The sequence below is a fragment of the Frankliniella occidentalis genome, unplaced genomic scaffold, assembly GCF_000697945.3.
Source record: "Frankliniella occidentalis isolate FOCC.00 unplaced genomic scaffold, Focc_3.1 Scaffold6, whole genome shotgun sequence".
NCBI classification, from domain to species: domain Eukaryota; kingdom Metazoa; phylum Arthropoda; class Insecta; order Thysanoptera; family Thripidae; genus Frankliniella; species Frankliniella occidentalis.
In genome coordinates, this window is record NW_026267136.1 from 2,820,737 (window position 1) to 2,839,094 (window position 18,358).

An 18,358-nucleotide genomic window follows, 5' to 3' on the forward strand; every position below is an offset into this window, starting at 1 on the left:
AAATATTGACGGTCCTTATCCTTTGAGGAAAACCCCTGAAATTTTGAGGCAGTGTGTGGGGAAAATTCCCACATTTTTAAGGGGAAACTTGCCTAAAAATCTGAAGTTTTCTTCAGACCATTATAGGAGCTTTTGAAAGTTTTACCCTTTTCCTCTGCAAATCTGACGTTTCATTACCGTGTGACTGCTGTGTTGAATTAAACTTTTATTCTATCCTCTTCCCTCCACGACTGTCACCACCCTTCCCTTAGCGCCCGTGAACAGAATCTTTGAGCAAACCTAGTAGTTAGCCAGTCGCTGTCGCCGTCACGGTTGCAGTTCTTCTAACCACGTTGTTGTCCAGTTTAGGTTTTCTGTTTTGTTCTTTTGCCAAAATGAAAAACCAACAGTTGCTCTCCTGACGTTTGAAAACTAAGAAAGGATTTTTGAGTTGACGGGGACCCGCGTGTACATATCGATCGCTGTAATACTCTGCGCGTTAGCCAGAGGGAGGGGGAGGATGTACAGAGCCACTAGACCGGAAGACGCGCACACGCACGTGACGCTGCGAGCAGGCGCAAACGCCAAACACTTAACGGGCTCGTTTGCTTATGTGTGAGAGCAGGGACCTCCGTTAAAACTTGATGCTGTGGGTTTGGGTTTGTTTATCGGCAATTAAAATACGTTTATCGAGCACTAAACGACCTTTTCCCGCTTTATCATTAACCTTTTTTTCGGTTTTTACGTTGTCAATTTTTGTTCCAAAGGCGTATAAAGCATCTCTTTAAACACTTTCTCAATTCTAAGAAATTGAATTGAACCGGCCTTATGTCTTCCACTGGGAACTGTGCGACACTCATGTGTTTGACTTGTGCAATATTCATCGCTAATTTTGCGAGGCTTGACTTTTGCTGGTGTGCTCTTGCCAGGGGCAGAGCCAGGCCAGGCCAGGCAGGAGCAGGTAGCGGTGGCGGCTGCCACGCGGTGCCACACGTGAAGGAGGAGAGACTTTGTAGAGGCTTTGCAGAGGCGACGCGATGCCCGATTTTCGGCAGAAATCCGTCCGACCGTGAGTCTGGAGAGTCGTTGACTGACACGCTGAGCGGGCCATACATGGTGAGAGAAAGGAGAGTGGTGGGGGAAGCGACTGTGTGTGTGTGTGTGTGTGTGTGTTAAAGGGTAGGAGCATGTGGAGGGAGAAAACGGGCCGAGGGTGGAAGAGAGGCGAAGGGAGGCATGGGCAAGTAGAAGAGGAGGGAGGAGGGGTGCTTTTTGCACACGGTGAGAGGTTTGTTGCACGAGGCGCATGCGCAGTGTCGGCGCGAAGAGTGCGAGACTCAGAGAGAGAGAGAGAGAGAGAGAGAATCGCAGCAGAGAGAGCGCCGAGTAGAACGGATGAATCGGGGGAAGTGGTGTCGTGAAGTGGCGAGCCAATTATGAAATCGCTGTGCAGCGCCGAGTAACATGGAGTAAAACAGGCCAATTATTCCTGCTCTTTGCTGCGAGGCTCATGGCGATGCAGAGCCATCGCGATCTGCTATCTGACGCTTTTGCGTTTGACTCACGTCGTTGGCGAAACATTATGATGTAGAAGTAGGAGCACGTCATAAATCTGTTGATCTCTGATGTTTATTTTTTGGCGCCGTTATGCGAACCCGAACCGTAAGTCGAGGTAACGACATCTGATTTTTGCAGTAATTGTAAAGATTTGTTCCAAAATACTGTAGTTTCATAATTTTGCTTGTAAAAGAATTATAACGAGATACATCTACATTGTTCCACCTTAACAAAAAGGATCGAGTTTATTTCTTTGGATTATAGCTTTGGATTTTGTGTCATAAAATTTAAGACATATATTCTGATATTCGTATATCACCAGTAAGGCTAATTGTGTTTTGGTGAGCAGGTGGTGGAATTTTTGTGAGTGTTGTGAGTGTGATTGTTGATACAGAAATGCAGTAGTTGGCCAGAGATAACATCAAAGCTGTCGACGGGCTCGTGGTGCTGCGGTGCTGATGCTGTACCGGATGTCCGATGCGTCCGTAGGTCCGTCTCTTCACTACCTGCCACGCTGTGCGACGCTGTGGCCTGGTCCACTGCCCGCCGACTCTGGCCGACCCATCTCAGAGCCCTGGCCTTTCTTTCTCGAGCAGCTCCTACTGTACGACGCGTTGAGCCTCTACTGCTGTGCTGTGCTCCTGGGTCATTCTCACGGAGAATGTTCGAGATGAAGCTCTGCTTTTAGTGCTTTGCTCCGACTTATAAAATGGGTTACATTCATTTTGAAAAATTTGTAAATTTGGCAACCCGAAAAATTTGGAGACTTGATCCATATCCAAGTTGTATGGGCTGCCATAAGTAAATCTGTTTTTTCTTGTAGTTGTCAAGGAATTCATACTCTCTCGGACCTCCAGACCCATATGCATTCGTGTGGTAAATGTGAGAGGTCTCTTTCCTGGATGAATGAATATGACCACATGTTACGCTTGCACTCGTCAGATTAAGGCGATAGAATGAACCAAGAGGGAGACCCGTGAAACGCCTCTCACTGGCGGCGTCCTAGCCCCACTCACTCTTGCGAGTTAAACATTGTGTCCCTTTCACATAATATTAGTCCGATCGGCGGACGCGACAAGCTGACACAACACACTGTCCCCTAGTCCCGCCCCGAACCGCCCCCCTTTCTTTCCTCACACATGACATGTCCTTGTCGCCTCGAAATCTTGCCGTGTCGTCTGCTGTTGTTGTGAATGGTTGACACGATGTCACCGCCCCCTCGCCTTCATCTACCTCTTTCTACACCTTCAATTCCAACCCTTTTCCGGACTTTGTCCTTATCTCTACGCTCTTTAAAGATTGAGGCGTATTTCTTTTCATGATTCTTCTAAAAGAGCACTGCCTAAAAATTATGAAAGTAGCATCTCAAAAAGAGTGATCCATTTTCTTTGTTTAGAGCGCGACTCAGTGTGTCTTGGGCTTCAATTTCTGGCTGAACTCATACCACTAAAAGATTTAATTTTTATAACGCACACTGTTAACAGCGAGTTTAACAGTCTACTTAGTCTTGCTTTGTAGACCTGCGATGAGAGTGAATAATTCGTAATTACAAATAGCTTCGATATTGCAAAGTATTCTACACAACACCCAAATCCTTTTCAATTTGCAAAATCATTGCTTTTCAAGAATTCAACAGTGCAGTTGTAAAATGAAACAGGTAATTAATACGAACTTGCACGCCGGGTAGATGATTCAAATTCTGCAACCTAAAGAGCTACTTTAGTGGTGATATAATAGACTGTGGTGGGTATCAACGTGTTAACGGGGAAAATGTCTTCGGGGGACATAATATTTATTTTGGTTGCACATCCGGGCTTGGTGGCGCGGGCCATCGGGAAAAGGGGGGAGGGGGGCTGACGGGACCTACTGAATGGGAGCGTCTCGACTGGGGAACATTTGACACCTGGGGCATTGTCATCGGAAGAAAAGGGAAAAAAGGGGCGAGCAATGAAAACGGTGAATGAAGGGCAGCGAGAAGGAGAGAGAGAAGGAGATCTGCTAGACGAGGAGGGAGTCAAAAAAATGAGAGAGGAAGAAAGAGAACCGAAGGAAGTGTCGTCGCGTAATTAGGGTTGGCCGTAATCAGATTAATTGCGGAGTCTGCGGTCCAGCGCAGGTAGGCGACAACTCTGACTCACCGACACCTAGCAGGGGTGACGTCACCAACCGCTAATTCATGCTTTAGTTTGCCAGTCCGGAAAGACGCGTGAGTTTGGATGACACTGGTATTATACCCATGACCCATGATTCGAAAGGGGGTTTCTCCTCTGGCCTGGGGGCTCAGAAGGGGGCGCCAAAGCGCGCATGTGTGAGTAGCCCCCTAAAGGAGGCCAACAAGGCCTCTATAGAACTGCAACTTGGTCTACTCCCACTTGGCCAGAGTGCCCCGTCCTGAACTACTCGGCTCGGCACGCAGCTCCGCATACGCAACGTATGAATGGCGGGGCTGTAGGGGGTCGGGGCGGGAGAGAGAGAGAGAGAGAGAGAGAGAGGAGGGGGTGGCTCTGGTGGATCGAACACGGGTAGGGGAGCTTGCCAACGCAGACTCGGATCTCTCGCACTAGCTCTTGCTCTCTCTTGCCAGCTCGTTCTGTCTCTCTCCCTCGCCTTGGATGCAACGAGGTGAGGGGGAGGAAAGACTGACCCTAACCGACCCAACCCTTTGCTGTTGCTGCTCCGTCAGCCTGTATCCTCACGCACTCGGCTGTGGGGAGGCGTTACGACGACGTGTTGAGAGAAAGAGAGAGGGGGAGAGAGAGAACTATGACGTAGTGTTTTAAATATTTTGCACGTGCTTTTGGTAGACCAGTAGACCTGCTGTGCCCCCTCCCCTCTTTCCCCCTTCCTAACACACAGCCGGGTTGAACGATAAATGCGCCCCACTTTCCCAGGTGCCCTTGTGGCCCGCCGAGGCCGCACAGACTGTGTGTGTGTGTGTGTGTGTGTGTGTGTGTTGGGTGCTCTGGGGCCCTTGCTCGAGTGCTCGCTGTTGTCCTCACACCTCCCGGCTGACGCTCACCGCTTCCCTCTTTTTGTCGTCTCGTGTTCCGCGCGACACACGTCCCCGAGGAACCGAACCGAACGAAGTTGGTCGATAGTTACTGTTTTTAGACAAGTTTTCGAGGACGACAAGTAGCAACGGGCTGTACTGCTGTGCGGCGTCGTTGGTCGCCTCCCTGCTCCCTGGCACTTTCCAAGCCCGCTCCCTCCGAGTAATTGAGAGGTGATTTTGGGGCGACCAAACAGGGAAAGAAAGTACGCGAAACAAGAAACTCGCGAAATAGCGAGCGCGACAGATCGATCAACGTAGATTTTGGTTGTCTTCTTGCGTCGGGGAGGGGTAAGGGGGTGGTTTGACTGTATAAGAATGGTCTAAGGGTAAGATGCCCTATGATGGCCACCTTAAGAATGGGCCTGCCCAATGATGGCCACCCCTTTTTCTTGTAATGTAAACAACGATGTGAAGTAGTCTGGCTTATTATGCCCAAGTAGGGACCTTACTAGAACACTACATCAAGGCCAAGATTGCGAAAAGACCAGACTGCCTGGAAATCGAGAAAAGTGGCCATCAATGGGACAGTGGCCATAATACGGCACCTTACCCTACAAATTTTCAAATCTGTTCTCAAAATTGTTCGATGGACTGAGTTGAGAACTTGTAATGTTGCGTAAGTAAATCAGCCCATCTTTACCTAAGCAGTATAATATCAGGTTGTGCGCGTAACTGTCAGCTAATGGTTGGGTAGTGCATTTTTTTCACACCTGACTTATACATTTTGTGATCAATCAAATTGGGAGTCTTTAATAGAAGCCAAGTAGAGGCTGTGTTAAAACTATTAGGAGACATGTGAGACAACGTAGAATTAATCACTTTCTTAAATAATTGAGTGACGAGCCTAAAGCGGCCCGGTGTCGCTGCTCGAGCAGCCGGGGTGACATTGGCTATTTACAAAGATACAGTGGCTTCTAAAGTAGGAGTGCGAGCGAGAGAAAAACATAATTCCGCCTCTTTTCTGGTTGGACCTGCAATCAGCCGCGTGCGCCAACAGCTTTTACCCGCGGCCGGAGCTGTTTGTGACACGTACGTACGGGGGGTGGTCTCTCTCTCGCTCTCTCGCTCGCTGTCAGTGCACGGTGCTGGGGACGTGCTGATTCGGTAATTGCGGTGGGCGGAAAGAAGGCGTGGCGGGGAGGGGCGTCCCCGCCTCGTCAAACAGTTGCTGCAGCCCGCTTATAACAGCTTCCAATCATCATCATCTTGCCTCATCCTATCTGCAACACGCGCTCCGCCGATGACAAGCCCACTGGGCAAAAGCACATTAGGTTTGCCTTGTCGGTGTGTGTTGGAGAGAGAGAGAGAGAGAGAATACAACGTGCGAATTATACTGGAGCTTGAATTAATCTTCAATCGTTTTTCGCATCGAATTGTATTTCACTTTTCTTTTTCTTGTCCTTTTCCAACAGCCGTGGAATTTTTCTCCCTGCTCTCTGTGATTTTCTCGCTCTGTCCCGTTTGCTGCTGTAGAAGAGTTGGAAAGAGGGATGGGAGTGCGCTCATGAGCGGCCCAGGATTCTGTGATCGTCAGCGGAGCGATGTCAAACGATAAAATGGCTCAGCACCGTCTCTGCCCGCAAAGCCCGTTTGTCCCTTTGCCGTCTTCTCTTTCGAACTTCCGTGTCGGTGTTTTAAAAGATAAACGTCGACCTTGCAGGCATTTTAAAAAGAAGAAAAAAAGTCTCTTCCTCAGCAGGCCTAAACAGAGTCACAAGTCTCACCTTTGCAGAAATTTTAAGTTTTATGCCACTGTAAAGCACCAACGACTCCTAAAAATGCTATAAATGAGTAACTTAGGCAGTTTCAATGCCTTTGTGAAAGAACTTAACCCTAAACACTTTTTTTCAAGGTGTGACTTAACGCCTGACATGTTTTCCCAGGGAAGGAAGTAAATAAAGATCACGTTTCAACAGTAATCTATAAACGTCTAGGCTTAAAAGCAATGAGTCATACATCTCTCGCTGCAAAGGCAAAGGCCCCGTAGAGGTCGACCCCCGCTCCACACGCACAATAGCCAAATAAAATGCGATATTCAGCGGGATAAGCGGTGCAGTCAAAGCGAGTGTGCGGCTGCGGGGTGAAAGGGGTGAATGCCTAGCGCCCCTGTGCGCGCCGGGACCAGCGCCGCCGCCAACCCCGGCACAAAAGATGTCATTACACCTTCCGCCGATGTCACCACGCATGCTGGTGTTAAAGCAACACCAAAGCCCCACCGCCCACTGCTCAGTCTTACGGGTGCAGAGTTATAGCTTTGATAGATCAGGTAGTACTCTACATGCTCATCGGTAATATGCTTTCCTGTTTATATAGTATGGAGCCGTCCCAGTGCTATGCTTGGTCGAGTTGTTTATTATGAATTTTAATAACTCAAGGACTGTAGGCACAGATGTGCGCAATATTTTTTAAGAATCGCCCGAAACATCGAAAAATGGTCAACTTCGCACTTTTCCTAGATCTTCTTTTGATTTCTACTAATTTTTTGGCACATACCGTGTTTTGCATAGCACTGTACTTGACGGACCAAGGCTAAGCTCCTGCTCCTAATTAAAAATTTCTAAGTGGGATGAGTTTGCTGCTGCTCTCCTCTGGCCGTCCCCGAGGCTGCGTTCAAAACGACCCGCTCTCTCTTCGTCCTCATGGATGGGGCCACGGCCGCCCCGCACGTGTCCCCTCGTGCCACTTACGCCCCAGCGTCACCGTATGTGTGTGTGCGAGCGCGAGTGTGTGTGGTGCTTCGCATAGAGGACGCGTGGCGTGGCGTAGCTGAGGAACGTTGAGCAAAAAATTCTCGTCTTTAGATCAATGAAATCTGGCCAGGTGTTATTCACTGTTCAGTGACAATCGATCGATCCCCCCCCCCCCTTTTTCCCTTGCTCAACGGCAGAAATATAATTAGCGGGACAATTCTTTGTGCGAAACGGCCGAGGATCGCCTTGTTTGATCGGGCAATTCTCCATTTTATCTTTTCTATTTTATCTGTCGTAGTAATTGCGGTAGGTCACGGGCCCACTTTGCATTTACCACGCTATTGGATTTCGGCGCGTTCGACAGCAGGAAGGAGCTAAATAGCGGGCTCATTGTGCGATAGTCACACGCCGCGTAACCCGAGACCCCCACTCCCCGCTCGCTGGACAGACGGACTCATATCGGGTGTACAGTGATATCTGACCGACCGCCGTGCACCTCAAGTCTCGTCCTTATTCCTTCCCTTCGGTGTAATTGATTTCTTAAGAATCTCCTTCTGCCTGATGTGCTTAGTTATTTCTTCGGTTTTGTTCTAGGTTTTCCTCAACTGAAGTCACCCCCATTTTCAACACCAGGCTCATGTTTACCAGGTCAGTAACAACGCATCGACAAAACCATTAAGCGATTCTCTTATGAGTGTGATTCACAAACTTTCAAAGAACGATCATGTCAATTTTGTTTATAGCTTCTCATTAGTTTATTTAATATGACACACAAGTTTGACATCTTACACGTGTAGTGCATGTATGTTGTATGTATAAGTGTAGTATATCCAGTATACGCCGGAGGGAGAGAGCCCATGTTTAGCGATTCAAGGGTGGATCAATAACCTATGTCTGCTCTTCTTCGGAATGAAATGCTGATGGCGCTAGGATGTGTGTGTGTTGCTTGGTCCTGACGCATTGAGATCCACAGGTATACAGGCGTGTATAGGCGCCCCCGCGGGCGTGCATTCCGGCCCCGTGTTTGTCTCCACCCTCCCCTTCTCTCCCCCACTGCTCTCTCTCTCTCTCTCCTTCCTACGGTGGCTTTATTATTCAACCCAAACAGCTTTCCTTTCATTCAAGAGGTGCTGTTTGTCTCTCCCGGGATGACTCATTCCCCCGCCTCGTATACGTCGGGACCAACCGGTATTTAAGGGAAAACGTTTCGCTGAAATGGAAGGGTTCCCTGAAAGAACCCTTAAAATTGCGTTCTGGAATTTGTGAATTTATTTGTACTTTAGTACGTATCTGTTTGGAATCAGTACACAAGTGCAACTGACTTCAATCGTTCTTGATCCAAGTAAAAGCATTTACAGATTCGAAACGGTTTCCTGAGTGTGAAAGCGAAATAAATCTAATAAAACTTCTTATTTTTTTTTTCAAATAACAAAAATCCGGGTGTCGAAATTTTTTGAGCGCAGATCTAAAAGTGCGGCGTTGAACATTTTACCATTTATAAAACATCAACGAAAAATGCAAGGCTTATTTAGTGACTCGTTGAGTGACATTTAGTACGTACAAATGTGGCGCATTGTGCTCGGGGGAGACGACTGGTCTGTGCTCGGCCGTGCTCGGGCCGAAACTGGCTCGAGTTCGTCACCCGCGGCTCGGGCCGCGAGCCCCGAGTCGCGGCCCGAGCCGAGCCGGCTCAGTAGGGGCTGACACGCGTTCGCGACGCGAGCGCGCTCTCCGCGGGCATCTGTTGAACTGCGACGCGGCGGTGAAAGGGAGGGAAGGGGAATGGCAAGTGCAAGCGCGAGAAAGAGAGATGCAGAGGAGGAGGAGGGTGTGGCCTGGCGGGCCCCACGGCGCGCGTACAATGAGAGAGAGAGAGAGAGAGAGAGAGAGAGAGAGAGAGAGAGGCAACGAGCGGACGGGCGAAGGGGAAAGGCGAGCAGGATCAAAGGGTTAACGATGTCCGCGGGGAGCGCGTGTCGCCCCGCGGCCATGCTGTTTAACGGGGGCAGCAGGCAACCTGCACAACGCACTGGGGAAAAAGGGGGGAGAGAAAGTAAGTAGGCGGAAAACAAGAGAGAGGGAAACTTCTTTTTGCGGCAAGATGGTGCCCAAACCGGAAACATGGCGAGAGTCCCTTCCTGCAATAATGCATGTGTGCATCCCCTCCCCCTTCCCCTCTCCCTCTCTCAAATTACCCTGCAGATTGCTTTGCTTCACGTCTCTCTCTCCCTCTCTCTCCACCCCTCTTCCCTGCCTCCCTCTCCCCCTCTTCTCCTTCCTCTCTCCCCTTTTCTTTCTCTCCCCCCTCTCGCTCCCTGTACCTTTGCCTCTCCCGCCTCGTGGTTCTGTCCAGTTACCTCTAGACCCAACACTTCTCGGGAGAAAGGGAGGTGTGTTCTTTTAAATTATAAAGAAGGCTATTTTTCGTCCGGTTGAAAGCCGAGTGAAGCGCTGCGCCGGCGGGCTCTGGGGAGAGAGGCCGCTGGAAAGGGAGAGGGTGGAGTACAGAGAGAAGAGAAGTGGGTGGGGGTAGTGGTAGGTTTGCAGCACTGCAGTGGTTCAGCTAAAACGTAAAGTTTTCTTAGAACCGACGTTACGATTCTCTCGGAATCCTTCAAACCTCATTATCTAGTTCAAATTTTGCGTTTTAATAAAGTTAAACACAGAATATTTTTAAAAAAAATAGAATAAAAGAAGAGACTAGGAATTTGGAGGGAAACTGCCTCAGGAAGCATCACTAATTTGTGTTTTTCGGGTCTTGTTGGCTATTCACCCCCACTCTGTTCTATTTACGCGTTAGCTTTAATCTGATTAGTGTTTTAAGCCCCCGGAGACGGGGACCATGTGAGCCGACAAGCGGGGCCGAGCTGAGAGCTCGGCGAAAACCCCTAAAAGGCACTTCAGTGAAATTAGATTTCTTTCTCTGTACAGCGACGTTTCGCTGGCCTCTGCCCCCCCCCCCTTCCCCCTTTCTCGCTCTTTCGTTTAGCTTTGTCTCCCTCTCTGTATTTCATTTGGGAGGGGTGAGGAGGGCAAATACCAAGATAACAGCTGGATAATCTTAAAATCGTGAAAATTAAAGTACATAGTTCTAAGGAAGATTAGGGGTGATAGAGTAGAAACGACCTCCCAGTACGACTAGTGTACGCCGTCCCCGACTTCCAAGTGGGTGTGAGCTATCCCACGAAGCTGCGGAATCATTGCTGGAAATTGGCTCGATGACGGCAACGCCTGCTGCCTTCTGTTGTTTATTTCGGACTCACTTCCTCTGGGGTCGAGCGCCTGCAGGCCGGGGCTGCTGAGGGGGCGCGGGGCGGGCGGCAGCCAAAGACTTGGCAGTGCCAGCCGAGCCGACCTGACCACTTTGTTTCCTCTGAAAACAACGACGGGCGGCTGGCAGACGGGCGGCGTGACGTCGGCACGACGCCGGCACCGACTGCTGCAGGGTTCAAGGGTCAAGAGTCGCTCGGCTGGCCCGGCGCGCCGGAGCAGCGGAAGCAAAGTGAGTGACGGACTGTGAGTTGTAAGCGAAGGAATGCATCCAACGGGGCTTATGTGGGAAATTGCTTCTTCTCGTTTAAAATTTGTTGGTGTTGCAAGCACACGAAAGAAATAAGTTTTCCGTGCATTTGGTCTAGGTGCGGAGTAGTGATTGCTGTACGACTCGTAGTACTTACATTTTCATTTTATTTTTTCTAAACTAAAATGAGTGGGCTTACTGTACTCTTATTTTGTTAGTAGACTCTCTGCTGTTGGTAGAGTGACACGTAAGGGTTTCCCACGAGCCCCTCGGTGCGTGTAGTCACACAGCTGGAGGACGTCACGAGGGGGTGGCGGGGGCCGGAGTGGCGCCCCGGCCGGCGCCCCCTGCCCTGGCCGGCTCGGGTTTCGGTTCAAGCAAGAGCCCCCTGCGGGGACCGGTGCTGAGGCCCCCCGTCACCATGCCAACCGCCGCCGCACTTCCGCCCCTGCTCTCTCGATCTTCGATATCTCGCATGAGCGAATCGAGAAGCAGCGCGCGCGCAAGACGGAAAAGGTGTGTGGCGTGAAACAAAAGACGTCCGCCGCAGCGTTGTCGTTTGTGAAGGGGGGCGAGCAGTCGGACAAAGGACAGCGCTGCCCGCGGCTGACGTAAGTGCCTGGGAGAGGTGTGAGCGCCGCGCCCCGCCACGCCCCGCCACGCCCCGCCACGAGGCGAGACTGACAGCTCAAAAAGAGTCCTCATGGCGGGGCCGTCCGTTTGGGCAGCGTGCCCCCCAAATGGCTCGTAATGCAGGCTGCTGGGACCGGCCGGTACTAATTATCCTCATTATCTCACAACTTACGAGCTGCTTACTGCGAGGGGCGCCGGCGGAATAGTTTGAAGTCTCCAGAAAGGTTTACGTACTGGTACGATGTAGGCAAAGGCATTGGCACACTGAAATATGTGTTGGTTTTTCTTTCTTCTCATTCGATTTCAAGTCGATGCGGAGCGCTTTACATTTACTACCTGAATTTGTAATTGCACGACTCCTTTAATGGAAAATCTACTTTTAACCGGTATGACAGTTCTTGACTGTCCATCTTCTTATGATGATGAACAGGTGACGGGACATGTTACTGTAAATTGTTATACGTTATTTTATAGTCAACAGTTGTCCAGTTGCGTCAAATAGTACTTGAAATCGAAAATTTCAATAATATCTACCGAGTATGAGATGGGCAATTCACGCCTATACTCCCATTTTCTTTACTCGGTAAATTTGAGCTAGATATCTTTTTGGGTTGGCGAGAAGGAGTGTGCGCATGTAAAGACGCTCATAATTGAAGAGGCCCACCTCTCTCTCTCACGCCCGTTGCGTCGTCAGGATTAGCGTCTCCTCCCCCGACCAAAAAGGTGTGAGGCGTCGTGTCATTGTGCGAGCACCCCTTCGTCCCCCCCCCCCTCTCTCTCTCTCTCTCTCCCCCTTCCTCCCCCTATTTCCCTCTCTCTCACCCCTACCCCACCCCCCTCTTCCGGCGCGTCTCAAGCCTCCTAGCGTCTCTCTTTTTCTCCCTCTTTCAGGTCCCTCCGCCCGAACGAAAACAAACCGGCGTCTCAATAGCGGCCCTGCCTCAGAGCTGCCGCCGCGTGCAGGAGAGCCCATTGTCCACAATGCGTCGTGGCAAAGACCACGATGATGATGATGATGCTCAACTATCATCGATTGTCATCGCTAAGCCATGATGACCGTGTCGAAGGAAAATAATCATCTAGTGTTTTAACTGGCGATGCAAATGTTGTCGCAAATCATGCCAAACTGAAAATTTGAACTCTTTTGGACGTGTTCAACTAAATAAGGGTTGAGCGTCAATTTTTGAACAATTGAGAATGTTTTAACCTTCTAGTCCATAGCACTTTCAAGTATATTGCGAGTTCGTGCCAGTTGAAATATTTTGCGACGTCAGGGTGGTCGAGGGCACATTGACATTGGGTGCAGACGAGTAGGGTACGTGGCGAGGGGGTATCTTGACGGCGGCACCGTGAGAGGGGCCGCCGTGAAAAGGGCGGTAAAGATATGCATCGCCCCGCCCAGCTGTAAGCAGCTCCTTCAGCAGCGTGCGGGGTGAATGAACCGCAGCCGCAGCAGCAGCAGCGTCCTCTCCTCTCAAGACGAAAGTCATTTTCTTGTTGTCCTCTCATCATGCCTAGTTTTCTTTTGTCATGTTTGCAGTTTACTTTTTTTTTATTTGTATGTTTGCATGAATTATTCCACGGCGCTCTTGTTGTAGCGGCGCGGCTGCGGGCCGGCGGCCGGGCGCTGCGCTGCGCTGGGCGGTGATTGGCCGCGGCCGGGCGAGGGTGGGGGAGCCTCATTGGCTCGGCGCGCGAGGCGCATGGCGGCCGGCCCGCTCCGCACCGCCACGCCGAGCCACGCTGCGCCGGGTAATCGGGAGACGGGCCGCAGTGTGTTGTGTATATCCGCCCTGCTTAGTAATGTTGGTGTTGCATTTATTTGAAAAAAAAATGTTAACGCAAACGGCAAGAGTACTTTGTACTGAAGAAAATTTATAGATAGTATTCAATGTAAGGGATGCTCCACACTGTGCCACCACACTTAAAATTCTACGAACGCCCACCTTTATATTATGGAGGTCATGTTCATGTGAAGAATAATTTCTGCGCTGCTGTGACAGACACAATTCGTTCAAATCCTCGCGTTCGTAAAAATGAAGGTTTACGTTCACATAATGAACGTTTTGAGGATCGGTATACTGTACCTTACTGAACGATCCCACATTCATATTTCATGTTATGAAAATGGACTTCATAATTTGAAGAGTTGCGTTCATAATACTGTTTGCTATTTGTTAGTGAGATTTTAAGAGTGCTCCTTATATTACTAAAATTGTCGAAATCCATATTGCTAAAGTAACAAAATACAACTTTTCTCTCCGTAACGATTCATTGTTTACGCATTTAACGAGACCTATTCTCTTCTATTAACGCACAAGAGTGCCAGGGTGTCCGGTGTTTCAATCATTCAGGACGAGACGTCCTAGCATTTTTTCAAAAAAATTTAAACCGCGATTTAAACTCTTTTCGTTTTTCCCCTTTTCTCTGAGCTTTACGTTCGCCTAGCAGTCAGCTGTGTTGTGTGTGATTGTACTCCGGAAGCTCGCAGCAATGTGCTGTGCGGCCAGCGAAGCGATGACATGCTACTTTGTGTCGCCCCCTCTTCCTCCCCCCTCACCCTCCTCCCTATTCTGTTGTGCTTCCAGGCCGATATGAGACCGTCAACAAACCTCCCATCTCAATTATGCAGTCCGTTAGGGTGTCCCGCCCACTGAATGGTGTCGCCTTACCTTGTGACAACTGTCTGTCTGCGAGCAAAAAGGATTAGAGGCCTTTACTCCCTTTTCTCGCCCTCTTTGCCGTCTCTCTCTCTCTCTCTCTCTCTCTCTCTCTCTCTCTCTCTCTCTCTCGCTCGCTCGCTCTATGCTACTATTATGCCGTGTATTGGGGGACATATGCCACTAATGGGATAATTGTGTGGAGAGGTTCAGCAGACCCCCACCCCCTTTCCTACTCCCCCTTTCTTTTTGCTCGTACGCGCTTTCCCCGAAACATTTTTGCCTCTTTTGAATATGTGTCGCTGAGGACCATTGACAGCAGGACTGCGTAGTGGATTTTTACGTTTGGCACGATTTTTTGATTGGCTTCTTTTGGGGGGTAACTTTGAGAGCTAAGGATACCCTTCCCTGGGCAGTGAAGCACGCGAGTGCGAGAAGTCCGCGAAAACCCACAGTTTTTGAGGAAGTTAAAATAACTTTTTAATTTATTTAATCTACTGTATTCATATCGCAATAAACAAGCCGACCCCGAAGTGGCCGTGTGGCCTTCGCTCTTGTTATTTCGCGTTTGAAGGAGGCTAAAAGGCTGGCTGCTTTTCTGCCCGCGTCTTGAGATTGCCTTTGCTGTGCAAGATGGCGTGGCCGGCGGTGCCGCGGCGGGGCTTTAGAAGTCGGGCGGGGATCGAGGCCAACGAGGCACACGCAGCCGCCGCCCCGCCCCACCCTACCCGGCCTGGTTGATAGTCATTAGTTTGCTGCTTGACTCTCTCGTGTGGGGAGGGGGCGAGTGCTGCTGCAAGTCCTGAAGCGTTTTCAAAAGCGAAAAGCGGAATAGGAAAAAAAAATGTATATCTACATAGTCGTGTGAGGTTGGGCTTTTGAAGTATGTAGTTGGTATGTGCAGTGCAGCCGCCCCGCGAGCGCTGCCAACCCCGCACGGGACGTAATAAAATATCGAGATGGGTCCCCCGCGGCGACCAGAGTCGAGGAGGGTCCCCCGTGCTGCACTGTTGCCAACGTAGGCACGCGCCGGGCGGAGCCACTATTCAAATCAAACGTGGCCGTGTGCATAAGTGGAAGAAAAAAGTCTGTGTATGTATGTGGGTGTGTGTATGCTGTGCACGACTGCATGAGGGAATAATGAGAATAGTCGAACAGCTCACACCTTTATCTCATCCGATACTGTTTGCTCGTATTCTCCAATTTCTCCCATTTTTTTCGCTCACACGTCTTTTTCCTTTTTCTTTCCCTTCGCTTCATCTCTGTGCAGAAATATAATGACACGCGTTTTGAGGTAACAAGACGTAACATTAGACGCCCGCGCGCGTCTCTGCGGCTCGGCGGCGGCGCGGGTTGAGCGTTTTGTGGCGTATAATGGGCGGCAAACAAGGTCTCGTCTGAAGGGAAATAATAAATGCGGTAAGGAAGGGAAACAACTTGGCCCCTATGAGTCCTCCGATTTCCCCTCCCCCCCCCCCCCCCCCCCCTCTCTCTCTCTCTCTCTCTCGCGGCGCGGCGATGATGGTGGCGCCTCAAACACGCGCGCCGGGCGCCACAAAGGAGATCTGCACGACGGCGGGGGAATGAGGACGCGGCGTGGTCCTGCGTGGGGCGCGTTGCGTGATTGGGAGAGCGAAGCATGACGACCAGAGTCGAGACTGGAGTCCTTTCCATCGTAACAAGCTACCTTGACTACTGTTCGTTAATTCTCATATATCTACTCCTTTTTATGCAACTTCCAAGTTGCCCCCTGGCCCTCTTGTGATTTTGTTTCGTTTCTCAACTTTTGTGAAGTGGAAGTTGAGGACGCCCGACCACGCACAAAAAAGTTGTAGAGTAGATAAGTCGGGCTCCCTTATTTCTGTTGTTTCTTTTTCTTTCTCGTCTGGGGCGTATCGACGACAACTTTTTCCGTCGCGGCCAGCTTGTTTTTTCATTGTTTTTCCGGCTCCTAGGCTCCTAGGCGCCGTATCGCGCCGCCGCCATGCCAAGGCGTCTCCCTCTCCCAGTCTAGAGCATTGATTCAGTAAATCCTCTGTTTCAGTTTCATGCGGGGTACAAATATTAAGGGGAGTGCGGACCCCAATGATGGTCCTGTTTTTTTCGCGACCCTATAAAATATTTGTACCCCCTCCCCCAAAAAAAAAAATCGTGTAGTATGGGATCGACCCATTATTTACCCTCTCTGGTAAAAATTTCAATGTACGTTATGTTCTAACAAAGTTCCTGCTAGGAATTCTCCGACCGCGAGTGTGCAGTAGTTCCCACTGTAGAGGTCAGCAGCAGTGTGCCGGAGCAGCAGCGGCGGCGGCAACTCAATTCCGGGTGGCGCGGTTAATGCGGATCGAATTTCAGTAGCGGAGGGGCTGCGCTGGCGGAGCAGCAGCAGCAGCAGCAGCAGCAGCAGCAGCAGCAGCAGCAGCAGCGCAGCCCTCTCCACCGCCATTCAGTGGGTAGTCTACTACTGCGTAAGGAGACTTTTCTATTCCGCCGCGCGCTCGCATTTTTCCTATGAAGACATTCCCCCCCCCCCCCTCTCTGCACCTCCCGCGCGCCCGGGCTCACGCGGAATGCGGTCCTGACTCGATTAGTTCGCACAATAAAGTCCCCAGTAGACGGCGGCCCCTCTTCGGCCCCCTCCCCCGCTGCTGCTGCTGCTGGAGGCTCTGCTATGGCCGCTCGGCTCGGGCTTAAGTGCTAATATTGCGCGCGCACAAGGCGACGCGCAAGGGGGGGAGATGGGGTAGGGGGTAGATATACACCGCGCGTGTGAGGAGGATGGAATTCCAGCCGGGGGGCTTTACTCACACTCACACATACGTAAACAGTCGTCGCGTCGTCTGCATAGCGTTCGTCTGCAAAAGCGTACGCCGCCGTCGTCGTCGTCTGCTGTGCAGCAGCTGGAGCACGGGGAGAGGAGGGGAGCGGGTAGAGGAGGAGGAGGGCACCGAAGCTAAAAGTGAAGCGAATGAGTAATTCGGGTCGTCTGCACAACGTGCACACAACATACACACATGCTCCGGGGCAGATGAGGTGCTCTCTCTCTGTCTCTCGCTCGCTCTGTCTCTTGCGCTCTGTCACTCGCTCGCTCTACATAGGCCCGGAACGATGAAGCGCCCCAGAATCCTCCAGTACCGCACTGGAAAAACAAAGGTGCTAAGTCCCACCTTTCAAAGGCACTAAGGGTTCAATGCCTTTACAAAGTCACTAATTTTTAGCACCTTAAGGGGCCCGTTAGTGCCTTTACAGGGGCACTAAACTCAGAATTTGGTTGGCGCCCTACGAAAGGAGCTGACTTAGCACCTTTGTTTTTCCAGTTCGCAGCTGCTGCTGCTGCTGCTGGTGTCTTCCTTTACCAAAGAGGCTTTGTAACTTTGCTAGCAGACGACGCCAGCAGACGACGCACCGACGAGTGCGTTATTAATTAATGATGTGGCCGCGGGGCGCGCTCGGGATTCCTGGCGTTCCTCTCACCCCCTGCCTCTCTCTCCCACCCCTCCTCCCCCCTCCTCCCCTTATTGCCCCTACTCAGGAGACAGACCCCCGGGGGGATCGCATCCCAAGGCCGCGCGGCAGCTCAGCCCTTGTGAGAACGCGCGCCTTAAACTGTGCGACATTTTGTGTGCGCAGAAATCTAATTACATTATTTTGTTATAATTACTTCTTGAATTAACGCGCCCGTGCCGCGAGCTCCCTGTGGAGATGAACTAATTTAAAAGTCTCCCGCGCGCTCGCGGGAAGAGTCTCTCTAGCGGCTGAGATTTTCAAATACCAGCGTCCTGCCGCAATAAGAAGTGCAAAGAGGGGGAGAGAAAGAGTGAGAGAAGAAGGGAGGACGCAGAAATGTGTCGCGGGCCCAAACGACCGGCTTCTTTAAGAAGACGACTCTGTGAAGTCCAACTTACCCCGCGCGCCCGCAGGGAGCCCACCACCACCCCTGTACTCCCGCGGGGGAGGCGAGGGTGTCGCGGCGACTATCGCATTCCTCGCTGTTTATTAAGAACGCCCTCCCTCCTCCCTTTCCCTCTCCACCACACCCCCTCTCCCCGCGCACCACCCGCGACCCCATCAGCCCTTATTCTGGCCGCGCTGCTGCCGAGCTGCTTAGAGCCATTCGGCAAAACAAATTAAATCTTCAAAAAGTGGAAAATTGGGAGTCCGGGTGCCCCACGGACTGCAAAGGCGCGTTGGTTTTGGCCGTGGCGGAGCGTAGCGTAGCGTGCGTTGTAAAGGTCGGGTCGCTTGTCGCTTTGATGTGTTTTTATTT

At 50.9% G+C, this 18,358-nt stretch overlaps 1 protein-coding gene across 4 annotated transcripts in view; it reads left to right on the forward strand.

Annotated features, from left to right (window-relative positions):
• The window catches only part of LOC113207744 (visual system homeobox 2-like), an 82,456-nt gene that overhangs the window by 23,012 nt on the left and 41,086 nt on the right, over nt 1-18,358 (forward strand). For all 4 annotated transcript variants that reach the window (XM_052271988.1, XM_026424421.2, XM_052271976.1 and 1 more), the window contains exon 2: nt 7,873-7,926. In XM_052271988.1, the coding sequence (XP_052127948.1) occupies nt 7,873-7,926 (54 nt within the window). The remainder of the gene's footprint in view (nt 1-7,872; nt 7,927-18,358) is intronic.